At 44.4% G+C, this 15,418-nt stretch overlaps 1 protein-coding gene across 7 annotated transcripts in view; it reads right to left on the bottom strand.

The window, feature by feature from the left end:
* Positions 1–15,418, bottom strand: part of COL16A1 (collagen type XVI alpha 1 chain) — a 226,071-nt gene that overhangs the window by 76,478 nt on the left and 134,175 nt on the right. For all 7 annotated transcript variants that reach the window (XM_044286553.1, XM_044286551.1, XM_044286554.1 and 4 more), the window contains exons 12-17: positions 12,092–12,154; positions 11,243–11,284; positions 11,010–11,054; positions 8,425–8,469; positions 8,275–8,337; positions 7,693–7,737 (exon numbers count right to left, since the gene is read on the bottom strand). In XM_044286553.1, coding sequence (XP_044142488.1) covers positions 7,693–7,737; positions 8,275–8,337; positions 8,425–8,469; positions 11,010–11,054; positions 11,243–11,284; positions 12,092–12,154 — 303 coding nt within the window. The remainder of the gene's footprint in view (positions 1–7,692; positions 7,738–8,274; positions 8,338–8,424; positions 8,470–11,009; positions 11,055–11,242; positions 11,285–12,091; positions 12,155–15,418) is intronic.

The following is a 15,418-nucleotide window of genomic DNA, read 5'->3' as shown; positions in this document are numbered from 1 at the left end:
GGGCCCCTAAAAAGCCGGGGCAGTATAAATACCCCACATGTGACCCCATTTTGGAAAGAAGACACCCCAAGGTATTCAATGAGGGGCATGGCGAGTTCATATAATTATTATTTTTTGGCACAAGTTAGCGGAAATAGTTTTTTTTTTTTTTGTATTTTCTCACAAAGTCTCCCTTTCCGCTAACTTGGGACAAAAATTTAAATCTTTCATGGACTCAATATGCCCCTCACGGAATACCTTGGGGTGTCTTCTTTCCGAAATGGGGTAACATGTGGGGTATTTATACTGCCCTGGCATTTTAGGGGCCCTAAAGCGTGAGAAGAAAACTGGAATATAAATGTCTAAAAATTTTTACGCATTTGGATTCCGTGAGGGGTATGGTGAGTTCATGTGAGATTTTATTTTTTGACACAAGTTAGTGGAATATGAGACTTAGTAAGAAAAAAAAACAAAACAAAAAAAAAATTTCCGCTAACTTGGGCCCAAAAAATGTCTGAATGGAGCCTTACAGGGGGTGATCAATGACAGGGGGGTGATCAGGGAGTCTATATGGGGTGATCACCCCCTGTCACCCCCCTGTCATTGATCACCCCCCCTGTAAGGCTCCATTCAGACGTCTGTATGATTTTTACGGATCCACGGATACATGGATCGGATCCGCAAAACGCATACGGACGTCTGAATGGAGCCTTACAGGGGGGTGATCAATGACAGGGGGGTGATCAGGGAGTCTATATGGGTGATCACCCCCCTGTCATTGATCACCCCCCTGTAAGGCTCCATTTAGACGTCCGTATGTGTTTTGCGGATCCGTTCCATGTATCCGTGGATCCATAAAAATCATACGGACATCTGAATGGAGCCTTTACAGGGGGGTGATCAATGACAAGGGGGTGATCAATGACAGGGGGGTGATTAGGGAATCTATATGGGTGATCACCCGCCTGTCATTGATCACCCCCCTGTAAGGCTCCATTCAGACGTCCGTATGTGTTTTGCGGATCCGATCCATGTATCCGTGGATCCGTAAAAATCATACGGACGTCTGAACGGAGCCTGACAGGGGGGTGATCAATGACAGGGGGGTGATCAATGACAGGGGGGTGATCAGGGAGTCTATATGGGGTGATCAGGGGTTCATAAGAGGTTAATAAGTGACAGGGGGGTGTAGTGTAGTGTAGTGTTTTGTGGTACTTTACACAGCTACCTGTGTCCTCTGGTGGTCGATCCAAACAAAAGGGACCACCAGAGGACCAGGTAGCAGGTATATTAGACGCTGTTATCAAAACAGCGTCTAATATACCTGTTAGGGGTTAAAAAAAATCGCATCTCCAGCCTGCCAGCGAACGATCGCCGCTGGCAGGCTGGAGATCCTGTCTCTTACTTTCAGTTCCTGTGAACGCGCGCGCCTGTGTGCGCGCGTTCACAGGAAGTCTCGGCTCTCGCGAGATGACGTGCCGGCACGTCACTCTGCGCAGAGCTGCCGCCTCCGGACCGCAGATCTGCCTTAGGCGGTCCAGAGGCGGTTAAAAGACTGTTGCTATGGCTTGTCTGTCTTCCAACTTGATGTAAACAGAAGACAGAGGGGCGGTCCTTCACACTGCATGGCTGCATTAAGCTTCAGAGTGAGGAGGCATGTCACTCAGTAATCCAATCCGATTGGCTGGCAGGGAGCTGCTGGTTACAGCAAGTGTGTATGGGAAGTGAGGGAAAGCAGTTTTGGCCTCACAAAAGCCATCTTGAGAAGGTCCTCATATTGTAAATGTTTAAACAACCGTAACTAAAGGAAAAACTCAAGGAAAACAGTGGTATGTGAAGAAACTAAAGATTGCTTTATGCATAATGCTGCTCCAGCAGTAACATATTCTGAAATGTATTTTTTGATGAAAAAATGACAGTTACCCTTTAACCCATTGTTTGCAATTTTGGCTTCTATGACCTCCTGGCTCTGACCAGTTTAACATTTCTGCTACCTGTCAACTCGCACCTGCTTTCTGTCACATTAGGGCTGTTTTACATGAGTGAGTCCATTGAGGGAATCAAACTCTGTTGTAAGTGCGATCCTCCATTCTGGACTTGCAGGAGCGCATGGTCACTATGATTTTGAAGAAGTAAGGTCAAGCAGAGGAACATAGCATTATAAATAATGATAATGCTGTGCACTCCTTCAAGTCCAGAATGGAGGATCACAACACACAGAGCATGGTTCCGGCAATGACTCGCTCATGTGAAAAAGTTTTTAATCTACAGACATATAATGGGTTGCTAGCAGCCAAGTCTGTTCAGCCTTGTGGCAGGCTCCAGTAAAAAACTTGGAGTAGCCTTAGATCTACTAACCAGAGTAGTAAAGAAAGATAGGTCACAGATTTTTTCGTAAAAATTTGCTTAGATCCGAATTTGTTTGCGGTGAATCGCGCTATAAAACGTCTATTTCCGGGCTGCAGAGAGCCTTTAGAGGGGTATAGAACACTGTGCCTTGCAATAACACGCATAGGGAGTCTGCTGTCGTAGTGAAATAATACTGTAAGTCAGTATGACATGCAGATGACAGGGCAGTCACAGGGCCAAAACTGACCAAATAACTGAAGTATCAACTCAGCCTTACAGGTAGATGTTAGCGTCAAGAAGAAATGCACTCCTTTTACACCCCCGTCAGCTGATTCCACATAGATGTCTACAGAACCTGTTCTATTAAACACTTACACAAGTAGAGCTCACTGAAAGAGTGGAGAGGGTGTCAGCAGTAAGTTTGTGTTGACATCACTGATTAATTTTCCCCATTCTCTGATCCGTCAGAACAATCACCCACAAAAAATGGATCCTGTCTGTGGAGCATTTGCTTAATAATCCATCAGTATTGCTAATGCCCCCAAAACAGGAGTGGATTTAAAACATAGATGACACATGAATGGAAAATTTGCATGTCTTCTTTGTTTTCTACCCACTCTGCTTTTGGCTAACAAATCATAAACCTATTCTGATGGGACCATACAGGCCTTACAGCTGCTACACAGACAGGATCTGTTGTGCGTCTCATTTTTCCTTCCTTCTGACAGATCAGAAAAAAGGTCAAATAAATGATGATGTCAGTCAGACCAAAAGCCATCAGTCATGAAGTGGGGAGGGTGGAAACAGCATGAGAAGTCAACAGAGTGGACCTATGACATAGTGGTGAGGTGAAATCAGCATGAGGAGACCACAGAGCGGCCCAATGACAGGGTCTGGAGGTGGAAGCAGTATGAGGAGGCCACCGAGTGACACAATGACAGATTCTGTAGGTGGCGGCAGCAGCATCAGCAGCAGTAGAAGGCGACCGAGTGGCACAATGACCGAGTCTGGAGTTGGCAGCAGCATGAGGAAGCCTCAGAATGGCACAATGACAGAGTGGGGAGGTGGCAGCTGCATGAGTATGCCACAGAGTGGCACAATTACAGAGTCTGGAGGTGTCGGCAGCAGCAGCATCAGGAGGAGGCCACAGAGTGGCACAATGACAGAGTCTGGAGGTGGCAGCAGCATGAGTAGGTCACAGAGAAGCACAAAGACAGTCTAGAGGTGTCGGCAGCAGCAGCATCAAGAGGAGGCCACAGAGTGGCACAATTACAGAGTCTGAATGTGACAGCAGCATGAGAAGGCCACAGAGTGGCACAATGACAGAGTCTAGAGGTGGCAGCAGCAGCATCAGGCTACAGAGTGGCACATTGACAGAGTCTGTAGTTGGCAGCAGCATGAGGAAGCCACAGAGTGGCACAATGACAGAGTCTGGAGGTGGCAGCTACATGAGTAGGCCACAGAGTGGCACAAAGACAGTCTAGAGGTGTCATCAGCAGCATCAAGAGGAGGCCACAGAGTGGCACAGAGGTGGCCACAGAGTCTGGAGGTGGCAGCAGCATGAGTAGGCTACAGAGTGGCACAATGAAAGAGTCTGAATGTGGCAGCAGCATGAGAAGGCCACAGAGTGGCACAATGACAGAGTCTGGAGGTGGCAGCAGCATTAGTAGGCTACAGAGTGGCACAATGAAAGAGTCTGAATGTGGCAGCAGCATGAGAAGGCCACAGAGTGGCACAATGACAGAGTCGAGAGGTGGCAGCAGCAGCATCAGGCTACAGAGTGGCACCTTGACAGAGTCTGTAGTTGGCAGCAGCATGAGGAAGCCACAGAGTGGCACAATGACAGAGTCTGGAGGTGGCAGCTGCATGAGTAGGCCACAGAGTGTCATCAGCAGCAGCATCAAGAGGAGGCCACAGAGTGGCACAATGAAAGAGTCTGAATGTGACAGCAGCATGAGAAGGCCACAGAGTGGCACTCTGAGAGTATAGAGGTGTCAGCAGCAGCAGCAGCATCAGGAGAAGGCCACAGAGTGGCACAATGACAGAGTCTGGAGGTGGCAGCAGCATGAGTAGGCCACAGAGTGGCACACTGAGAGTGTAGAGGTGTCAGCAGCAGCAGCATCAGGAGGAGGCCACAGAGTGGCACAATGACATTGTCTGGAGGTGCCGGCAGCAGCAGCATCAGGAGGAGGCCACAGAGTGGCACAATGACAGAGTCTGGAGGTGTCTGCAGCATCAGGAGGAGGCCACAGAGTGGCACAATTACAGAGTCTGGAGTTTGCAGCAGCATGAGGAAGCCACAGAGTGGCACAATGACAGAGTCTGGAGGTGGCAGCAGCAGCAGCAGCAGCAGCAGCATCAGGAGGAGGCCACAAAGTGGCATAATGACAGAGTCTGGAGGTGGCAGCAGCAGCATCAGGCCACAAAGTTGCACAATAACAGAGTCTGGAGGTGACTGCAGCATGAGTAGGCTACAGAGTGGCACAATTAAAGAGTCTGAATGTGGCAGCAGCATGAGAAGGCCACAGAGTGGCACAATGACAGAGTCTAGAGGTGGCAGCAGCAGCATGAGAAGGCCACAGAGTGGCACAATGACAGAGTCTAGAGGTGGCAGCAGCAGCATCAGGCCACAGAGTGGCACATTGACAGAGTCTGTAGTTGGCAGCAGCATGAGGAAGCCACAAAGTGGCACAATGACAGAGTCTGGAGGTGGTAGCAGCATGAATAGGCCACAGAGTGGCACAAAGACAGTCTAGAGGTTTCGGCAGCAGCAGCATCAAGAGGAGGCCACAGAGTGGCACAATGAAAGAGTCTGAATGTGACAGCAGCATGAGAAGGCCACAGAATGGCACAATGACAGAGTCTAGAGGTGGAAGCAGCAGCATCAGGCCACAGAGTGGCACATTGACAGAGTCTGGAGTTGGCAGCAGCATAAGGAAGCCACAGAGTGGCACAATGACAGAGTCTGGAGGTGGCAGCAGCATGAGTAGGCCACAGAGTGGCACAATGACAAAATCTTGAGGTGGCAGCAGCATGAGTAGGCCACAGAGTGGCACAATGACAGAGTGTGGAGGTGGCAGCAGCATGAGGAGGCCACAGAATTGTACAATGACAGAGTCCGAAAGTGTCGGCAGCAGCAGCATCAGGAAGAGGCCACAGTGTTGAACAATGACAGAGTCTGGAGGTTGCAGCAGCATGAGGAAGCCACAGAATGGCACAATGATAGAGTATTGATCGACCAAGATACTTCTGGGGGAGCCTGCCTGGCATGAACAGGCCTCTAGTAGCTACAGACAATGAGAAGACAAAGCGTCAAGATAGCTTTGAGCTCATAAGAGTCGCAAAGTTCATCAAGATACGTCACTAAAGATTTTACCGCATTTTCTTTTTTTCTGATGCCAGAGCTACTGCAGACAACTGATTGGCAGGGTGCATAGTGTCGGTCCCTTACCAATCAGATCAGAAGTGTAGGCCATCCTGGAAAACTCCTTTAAAGTTGTTGTCTCACAAGGATGGCTAGTGTCTCCAGCTGTTGTAAAGCTACAATTCCCACCATGCCCTGCTGTAGGCTGATAGCTGTAGGCAGTCTGGACATGCTGGGAGTTGTGATTTTGCAGCGACTGGAGAGCCACAGGATGGCCTTCTTTACCCTATTAGGGAAAAAAAAATAATATGATTTTACCGCATATAACCATAGCGCTAACCACTGAATTAATTTTGTTTTCGACCGACATACTTTAATAAAGATTTTACTGCATATAACCGCAGCGCTGACCAGTAAATTCATTTTATTTTTCAACCAAAATACTTCACTAAAGATTTGACCACATATAACTGCAGCGCTGAACGTTGTATACAATTAGTTTTTCCACCGAAATACGTCAATAAAGAGTTTACCACATATAACTACAGCGCTGAACGCTGACTAAGATTTGTTTTTCCACTGAAATACATCACAAAAGATTTTACCCCATATAACTGCAGCGCTGAACGCTGAATACAATTAGTTTTTTGACCCAAATAAGTCACAAAATATTTTACCGCATTTTACTACAGAGCTGAACGCTGAGTACAATTTGTTTTTCGACCGAAATCCTTCCATAAAGATTTTACAACATATAACTACAGCACTGAACACTGAATACAATTTGTTTTTCCACCTAAATACCTCAATAAAGATTTTCCCACATATAACTGCAGAGTTGAACACTGAGTACAATTTGTTTTTCCACCGAAATACGTCACAAAAGATTTTACCACATATAACTGCAGCCCTGAACTCTGAATAAAGCCATGCTTTCAACACACATAACTGCAGAAATAAATGCACCAGTGAAGTGCCCATATATTTTTCAGATCTGTATAATAGCTATTTAGAACCCCAAATAATCTTTATCTGCACTTGTAAATCGCTTTTCTATCCCTGTCCCTAGCGCCTTCTGACGTCTCTCCCTGCACTAAGATGCTTTGGAATGATCCTCCCCATCCTTTCCCTGCACTTGTAAATCGCTTTTATGGCACTGTTCTTAGCGCTTTCTGACGTCTCTCCCTGCACTAAGATGCTGTGGAATGATTCCTCCCTATCCTTTCCCTGCACTTATAAATCACTTTTATGGCACTGTTCTTAGCGCTTTCTGACGTCTCTCCCTGCACTAAGATGCTGTGAAATGATTCCTCCCTATTCTTTCCCTGCACTATGAGGTTTTTCCAATTACTTTCCCTAGCGCCTTCTCACATCTGTCCCTGCACTCAGAACGCTTGAAAATGTCTCACTCTAAGAAGACTGCCTTATTTATACATTACAGGGCTGGCTGCATGCATGGAATTATGGGTCAGCCCGCCTTCCCAGAGTTCCTTGCCCCATGTCCTCACATGTGTAGCCTCCATTTTAGGAAAAATTTTGATTCGTTACCACGAAGCGCGAGGAAATTCGCATTAGTTGTGAATCAAATTTTTCTGAAATTCAGATCGAATTCCACTTTGTCTGATTCAATTCGCTCATCTCTAGTCACAGATTTGGAATTTTGTGCCGGACGGTGACCCTGTACCATAGCGATAATTTTTCAAAAGCGGAAAACTAAATGAAGCTGTGCTTTGATTAGTATCTACCGTATGCCTCCCACCCCCCAGCTATTCCCCATATGGATTAAGGATTACTTACAGTACATGTGACATTCTGTCATAATGACATGTACTTCTACATATGACCACCTCTACAATCAGTAGTTATGGCCAGAACATATACAGTATACTTTACAATCAGTATGTAAGTGTATAGTATGTGACATGTATCACATATTATCTTCGCCATATAGATTCACAAATTCTTAGCACATGAGCATCACAAATTTAACTAACACTTACCTTTTGCCCTTTTGGTCCCACCACACAGATTTCACCTGGTTTTCCCTAGATTAATAAGAATAAAAGTTCAATATGTACTGTCATTTTAGCATATGCACTATGTTATGGTATTGTTTAAAGGGAACCTTTAGCAGGTCTGCCTATTATATTTGATTACCTTAGTAGATAATCCATATACTGTACAATGCAAAGATTAGATTTCTATAAAACCCGATTCTCCTGAGATGGAGCATATCTGTAAAATATGTCCTTGACTTCACTCTAATGTCATGACATAACATGTCTCTGTTTATGCATTATTTCTCTTACTAATGTTTTAAATATTTTTATTCCCTGCTGAACTTGTACTTTCCAGCACCTGCCTCTTGTACCAAGACTGTGCCCAATGCTGCCCAAGACTGGCAAAGTAATGACAGTTCTGTTGAAATCCTCTGCCCTGACAGTGCCCTCACAAAGTTGTTTTAGTTACTAATGCAACATTTCCCAACAAAAACGCTTCAAAATGTAATATTTTCAAATATAAGTGTGCTGGATGGAGATGATTAATAAGAAAAAAGTGTAAAAAAGATGCATGATACTTACATCTCGTCCTGGATAACCAGCTGTTCCTTTCAGTCCAGTGTCTCCTATTTCACCCTTTTGTCCCTAAGTGGCATTAGAACAGTTATTATTTTACCGGCTGGAAGCTGACATACTGTATAATATATCTGTATGGCGATAAATGCAGCTTACTTTTTCCCCGTGTGGCCCAGATGGTCCTTCATATCCTCTCGGACCCTGTTTGCAATAAGATAATTAATGCCACGTGATAGCAAACACTAGATGTTATCCTGCTCTTTAGACAACCAAAAATTTGTCATTTAAAAATCAATATTTATGGATTCCACCCCAAGGCTATCACTGACTGTAAGTCTCCAGGATAATTTCTGTGATCAGAGGTAGTAGTCATCACTGTCATTGATAGTGATAAATGTAGAAAGTCATGGTCAAGAGATTGTGACATCTTTAGTCAGAGAGAATTTCAACCACTATAACATTTTATATTTGAAAAGGGCACTAAGAGGCAAGGGTTACAAGATGTTCAAGTTTATCTATGCGTAAAGATGACTTTCAGGAATAGAAAACGTATTTACGTATGATAGTGCCAACCTGGCCCAGAGAATGAGATGCGAGATACGACTGACTTAGACACATGGCATTATCTTATAAATGTGTCTTATTTATTAATAAGACATTTCAGAAATATAGCGCCCATAATGCTAAAAATGTTTTAATAGTACCAAAAACAGCATGAACTCCATCATTAAAGGGTTGATGCTATATTAACAGAATATGCCATAAATGTGTAAAAGGTGCTTCTGAGACACATATCGAGAGTTCCCATGGCCATCATCACTAATTTGCACCAGCCATTTTTCTCTCCCCTGTGGATGGGGAAAGCATCCATTGTGAATCAATGAACAATGGTTAGCCAAACGTTCATGTGTTCTGAATAGGAAGATGGGAATGAGGTGTCTGGCAGTGGTTTATTGCCCTTGGGAACAAAAGTGTTGGACATTTTGAAATTGTATGATCCTTCTTTCCCCTTAAATCTGCAGCACGCAAAAGCTGAGACACACCCATACACACTGGGCTGTCTGAAAATCAGATCATCTGGGGTTTTAGCTCATGGTCAGCTGGTCACAAATTAGAATATGGGTCCATATGCTATGGATGTAAAGTACTGAGCATATGAATTAGTGTTGCAAAAATGCCATGAGTATGCACTGTGCAGATATGAAGATATGCAATGGCTTTTCTAATTTGCAACAAGCCCAGAATTTCTGGATAGGCCACAAATTCTCAACAGTATTGTTCTTACAACTAAAAGGAAAGATGCCAATAGTAATTTTTTTTGCGCCTATTATTACAGTAAATATCTAATACATGTGCACCTTCTAAGTTAACCTAGACTTTAAAGTCATTGTACTTTCACACAATTTCATTTCATTTGAAGCTAGCTGAGATACTGAGCCTGATAAAACAGTGTGATTTTCACCTCCTTATCTGTTCTGTGAGCTCTAGAGCTGAAAACTAACATAGTCGGACGTAAGGGAACGAAGATCACAGCAGCACAGTGCTCTCAGATTACACAGAAGGGAGACGCCCACTACTTGTGAGAGAAGTGCATCTAGCTGTGCAGCTGAAACAGTGAACGGCTGAAAAGAACATTAGGGAAGCCCAAAAAGAAACATCATTTCACAGTTATGATTGTTTAAAGAATCACAGCCTTTATGTAAACCTTTTTGAAAACTCAGATACGCTGTAAGTACAATGCAAGAATAATCATTTGCTGAATGCCTTCGCTATTTTATTCTCTGTGTGAATATCTATTGTGGCTCTTTCAGCTTGATGCTTGCTATGCATGTACAGTGGCTGACTGCATAATTGATCTCATAATTGATGAAATTCTCCATCGTAAGATTTTCTGTTCATTTAGCACAGTTTAATACTAGAGACATCCTTCAACCATGAGTAGACCCTTAAATGTATTGTCCCTAGCTTGTGTCTTGTATAATTCTCTGCATGTGTTACTTTTAAATTTTGATATGGAGTTTCCCTAGAGCTTACCCTTTGCATTGCAAAGGGTGAAATCTGCACTGAAAATCTGCAAACAAGTAACATGCTGCAGATTTCGAAATCCATGCTGCAGGTCAATTTCTGAGCAGAAAATCTCTGCACCATGTAGATGAGATGTTGAAAATCTCATCAACTCAGTTGGTACTGTATTACACTGTGGATTCTCTGCAGGAAAGTCTGCATGGAAAATCAGTGTGTAATATGGACCACGTGCATGTAGCCTAGGAACTCTTCCATTGAAATAATAAAGCACAGTTTTCTTCTCCATTTCACTATTTGCTCTCATCTATGTCGGCTACGCCATTTTACAGCAAAAGAAAACTGTGTGGCATCTATTTTTTTTTCTGTAAAAACGACATGGAGAGAACAAAGCCAGTCTGCAGGTCGCCCTAAAACGGACTTATATGGAGTCAATTGTAATTTCCAGGAGCCGGAAAAGCTTGTTAAATGCAATGCACACTAGACTGAGAAAAGGCTACATTTCAGGTCCCTAGGATATGATCATAGTGTAGATAAATGCTATTTCAAAGAATGCTGCTTTTAAGAAAAGTTTGTACTGAAAATGCATTCAGGAGACATTGTTACAGAATCTTTATTCTGCAATTTGAGAAGAATATAACTTCCAGAAAAGCAGAACTGGCTTAGCCGAAAATTGCAGAAAGTGAATGACCACTTTAGGGTTAATGTGACAGGCTCACCTCCATTCCTCGTTCGCCCTTTTCCCCCTTTACACCTTCGGCACACTGAGAAGAAAAAATTGGTTACATTTACACTGTTCTGATATTAAGAAGAAGCCATTACACTATTCCATTGTCCGCTTATAGAACTTATTTCTTATGTGACTGACACTGGGATGAGATTGCTTCTCCTAAAATCTCCACAGTGTATCTCTATAGTGTATCTGCAGATTTGTACCTTGTCTCGTACCTACCTGTAGAGGTCCATCCGCTGATGTCCGGATGCAATCTGCTCCCTATAATGAAAAAAGAGGTTTACGAATAAAATAAGGAATAAAATGTTGTCTCTAGAATTAGGCTCTGTTCAGATCTGGGTGCATGGAGCCCTTCTGGTACACTGAACATATCAGTAAGTGTGCTTTTGGCATACACCGGGCCGCTATATAATAACAACCCCATTTTCACTGCGTAGAAGAAGAATCTGCTGCACTTTTCTATACAGAGGGATTCAGCAAATAATGTATACATCTCGGTATATAATTATTTTTTGTTATTGGCAACATATGCCTCTGTATACCTACAGTATATGATACATTCTGTCGGTGGTATATGTCGAAGGATACTACTAGTGTATACCTCCACAGAAAGAAAAAAGTGAAGTCTGAACAGGCCATTGAGACATTTGTCATGACTCATGAGAGAGATCAAAAATACGTTGCAAACATACATAGTCCAAAAAACAGACCCAGAAATAGCCACAGCAACCAACATTATTGATATTAGTTCTTGGTGGATAGGTGCATTTATACATACACAGACTTGTTAGTGAAAAAAGAAGGATGGAACCAGCTTCCCATAAAAAAACTTTTTCTTTATTCTTGTTGCGGTAAAATGACATACATGGACACCAAATAAATCTTAGTCCTTATTCATGTCAGAGCAATGTGTAATTGAAAATCTTTTCTTTTTAAAGCAAAAAGACCCAACCCCCATGCTGATTACCTATTCCCGACACCTGAGTGAAGGGAGGAGGAAAAAAGACTTGTTAGTGTACGGTACAATAATTATGAGCAAGGAATAAAATCTGTCTGACTGCTACTCACCCGTACTCCTTTCTCTCCTTTTGGTCCATAGGCCCCAGTCTGTCCACTTTCCCCTTTAAGACCCTGTGATGAAGCAACAGTTATCATGAGTGCTAAGATTCAAGATATTTATATAAACGGCATTTCAAGCCCTGTGTTATGGGAATTTATGTTGCCTTTCAACTGCAAAATGAATGGTAGATATTTTTTGAGTTTATTGGTGCACACCCACTGTACCAGCCAACCAGTTTGGCTTAGGGCTAATTCTAAGGGTGTTCCCCTGGAAGTCCTCCAGTATTCACCAGTTAACCCCTATACAGGGATCTGGACTTTGCTGCAGGGAAGCCACCAGGCAGCTATCTCTTGAGATAGATCTGGTGTGGTTGGCGGCTGACCCACGGGGTCAGAGACACCAGTGAGAAGCACTAAGGGGTCAGGCAATATGCATAGTCTGGAGACAGGCCAAGGTCAGGGCAGGCAACATACAAGCATATGGCTGCTTTCAGACGAGCAAGTTGCACACTCCGGACACGGAGCGTGAGTATGCAGCATCTTCTGAACTCAAAGTACTGCCGGGGTCGCATAGCATTATATTGTGTTATGATGCTATGTAACCCTTAAAGTTCTGGAACATATTGGACAATACTGACATAATGCTGTCAGTTTTATCCAATACATTCTAAACCCTGGCAGTGCTGGAAGGTCAGGACGGGATAGGCTGCATACTCACGCTCTGAGTCCGGAGTGTACAACTGGCTCGTGTGAAAGCAGCCTATCTGTGTGACAAGTCCAAGGTCAAAGCAGGCAGCAATAGGGCAAGGTCAGGGCAGGCAGCTAGAAGTCAAATTTGGTAGTCAAGCAGGAGTACGGTACATGGGCAGTCAAACAGAGAAGCCACCTTTGCTGTTTACTAGAGCCTAGGAAACCTAAAGTGTAGACACCCTCCCACTGGGGAGAAGGTGCCTTTAGTATCCAGGGACTGCCAGCCATAGGCTGGGGAAGAAATTGGTCGTTTTCACTGGCCAGGAGTGAGCACATGCTCTAAGGAACAGGTCGGAAGGCCTATACAATAGGATGCAGGCCGCAGCCTGCAGCATTCACTGAAGATGCTGGTGGAACGAACCAGCAACGGCTGGGGAGGACAAGAGAACAGACCCTGACTGGTGGATGAGAGGGGAAACTGGCTGGGTGAGTAGCGCACTGCTTGTGCCCGTAGGGAGAAGCGGTACAGGACACCAACGCAACAGTGCCTATGCACTACACCTGAGCACTACCCTGGATACAGCAAGTTTATATTCAGAGATCTTAATATTTACCTTACTTACAGGCATAGGTGAAAACAGATGAACAGATACTGGGGGACATTACTGGGGAACATTTATCAATAATGGCATATTTTGCGGTAGAAGGTGGTGATTTGTTTATCAAATGGTGAATGCTATTTTTAAAATGTGTCTTTTGTAATTGCAGGCTAATAATCATTTTATAAACAAATGCAATTTTTTTTTACGAAAAAGTGTTAAAATGCGACAATGCATCTGTGCTCAACTGATTTTGAACATTCGACTACTTTAATGCCGATATGAGACATTTAATTGGTAAAATTGCAACTTTTTGAATAAAAGTCGCATCTATTTCATCTTCTGTGCGCCTTTTTAACAATTAACACTACCACAGAAGCAAGCTTAATCTACCACTACAGTTTGCACCTTTTAAGTCAAACATAACGTAAGTTAATAAATGAGGTATAATATACCCCTATTTTGTAGACCAGTCTACTTTGACATTCAGAAACACTTTTCTGGCGTGTTTCATTGTTTCTGGTGAAAAATACGGAGGAAACAGTTGATATATTTGGTGTTATTTAATAATGCCATTATTTTTTATGCATCTTACACCATAATTCTGGCACAGCATGTAATGTAAATGTCCCCTATTGTGTTGGCCAGCTTACCAATGCCAAATTGCAATGTATGATCCACTGTGTTGGACTGGAGCAGGTTACATAGTGCTAGCTGGTGGTCTTCTGGAGGCAAGCACAAAGCCTTAGTTAACTGTGGTCATGTCTTCTGCAGGCAAGCAGAAAGTCTAGGGAAGAGTGGCCACCCCTCTCAGGGCCGTCTTTAATATTGATTGGACCCTGGGCAAAAATTTACTTGGGCCCCCTGGATCCCGCCTTCCCACACTTTAGCAGGCAATCACGCCCTCCACCACAACACACACACACACAAAATCCACACATCTGGTAGAGTACAGTGAATGACTGTAAATACTTCCAGTTCTGAAGACTCCAGCGGCTCAGGATCAGTGCTCTGGGCAGCTGGGCTCAGGCTGGAAGTGGGCACCGCTCTGCAGGAAGGAGACCAGGGCTCGGCTCACACTAGTGTTACAATGCACCCCAGCACCCCACAGTATGCAGTATAGCACCCTATAGTATACAGCACCACACAGTATGCAGTATAGCACCCCACACTATACAGTACCCCACAGTATATAGTAGAGCAGTATAGCAGCCCACAGTATACAGCACCCCACAGTATACAACACCTCACAGTATACAACACCTCACAGTATAGCACCTCACCGTATACAGCACCCCAAACTATACACGATACAGCCCCCCACTCTATACAGTACAGCAGTATAGCACTCCACACTCTACAGCACCGACAGTATACAGTACAAAGACCCCCACAGTATACAGTACAGCAGTATAGCACTCTACAATATACAGCCCCCCACACTATACAGGCCCCCCACACTATACAGGCCCCCCCCACAGTATACAGGCCCCCCCCCACAGTATACAGGCCCCCACAGTATACAGCCCCCCACACAGTATAAAGCCCCCCACACAGTATAAAGCCCCCTACACAGTATACAGACCCCCACACAGTATACAGCCTCCCACACTATACAGGCCCCCCCACTATACAGCCCTCCCAGTATACAGGCCCCCCACAGTATACAGCCCCCCCACACTATACAGGCCCCCCCACAGTATACAGGCCCCCCACAGTATACAGCCCCCCCACAGTATACAGGCCCCCACAGTATACAGGCCCCCACACAGTATACAGACCCCCACAGTATACAGCTCCCCACACAGTATACAGCCCACCACACAGTATACAGCCCCCCCACAGTATACAGACCCCCCACAGTATACAGGCCCCCCACAGTATACAGCCCCCCACAGTATACAGGCCCCCACACAGTATACATCACCCCACTATACAGTAATTTACAGTATATTAACATAACAGCCCCAGTCACCTTTTTCTGATGTAATCTTCACACAAAAAAGCTCCACAGTTAACTTCTGCAACACTCCTGGTAGGGCCTGTG

This window comes from Bufo gargarizans, chromosome 3 (genome assembly GCF_014858855.1).
Source record: "Bufo gargarizans isolate SCDJY-AF-19 chromosome 3, ASM1485885v1, whole genome shotgun sequence".
Classification (NCBI taxonomy): domain Eukaryota; kingdom Metazoa; phylum Chordata; class Amphibia; order Anura; family Bufonidae; genus Bufo; species Bufo gargarizans.
The sequence above is the reverse complement of the archived record's forward strand: the minus strand, read 5'-3'. Positions and strand labels throughout refer to the sequence as shown.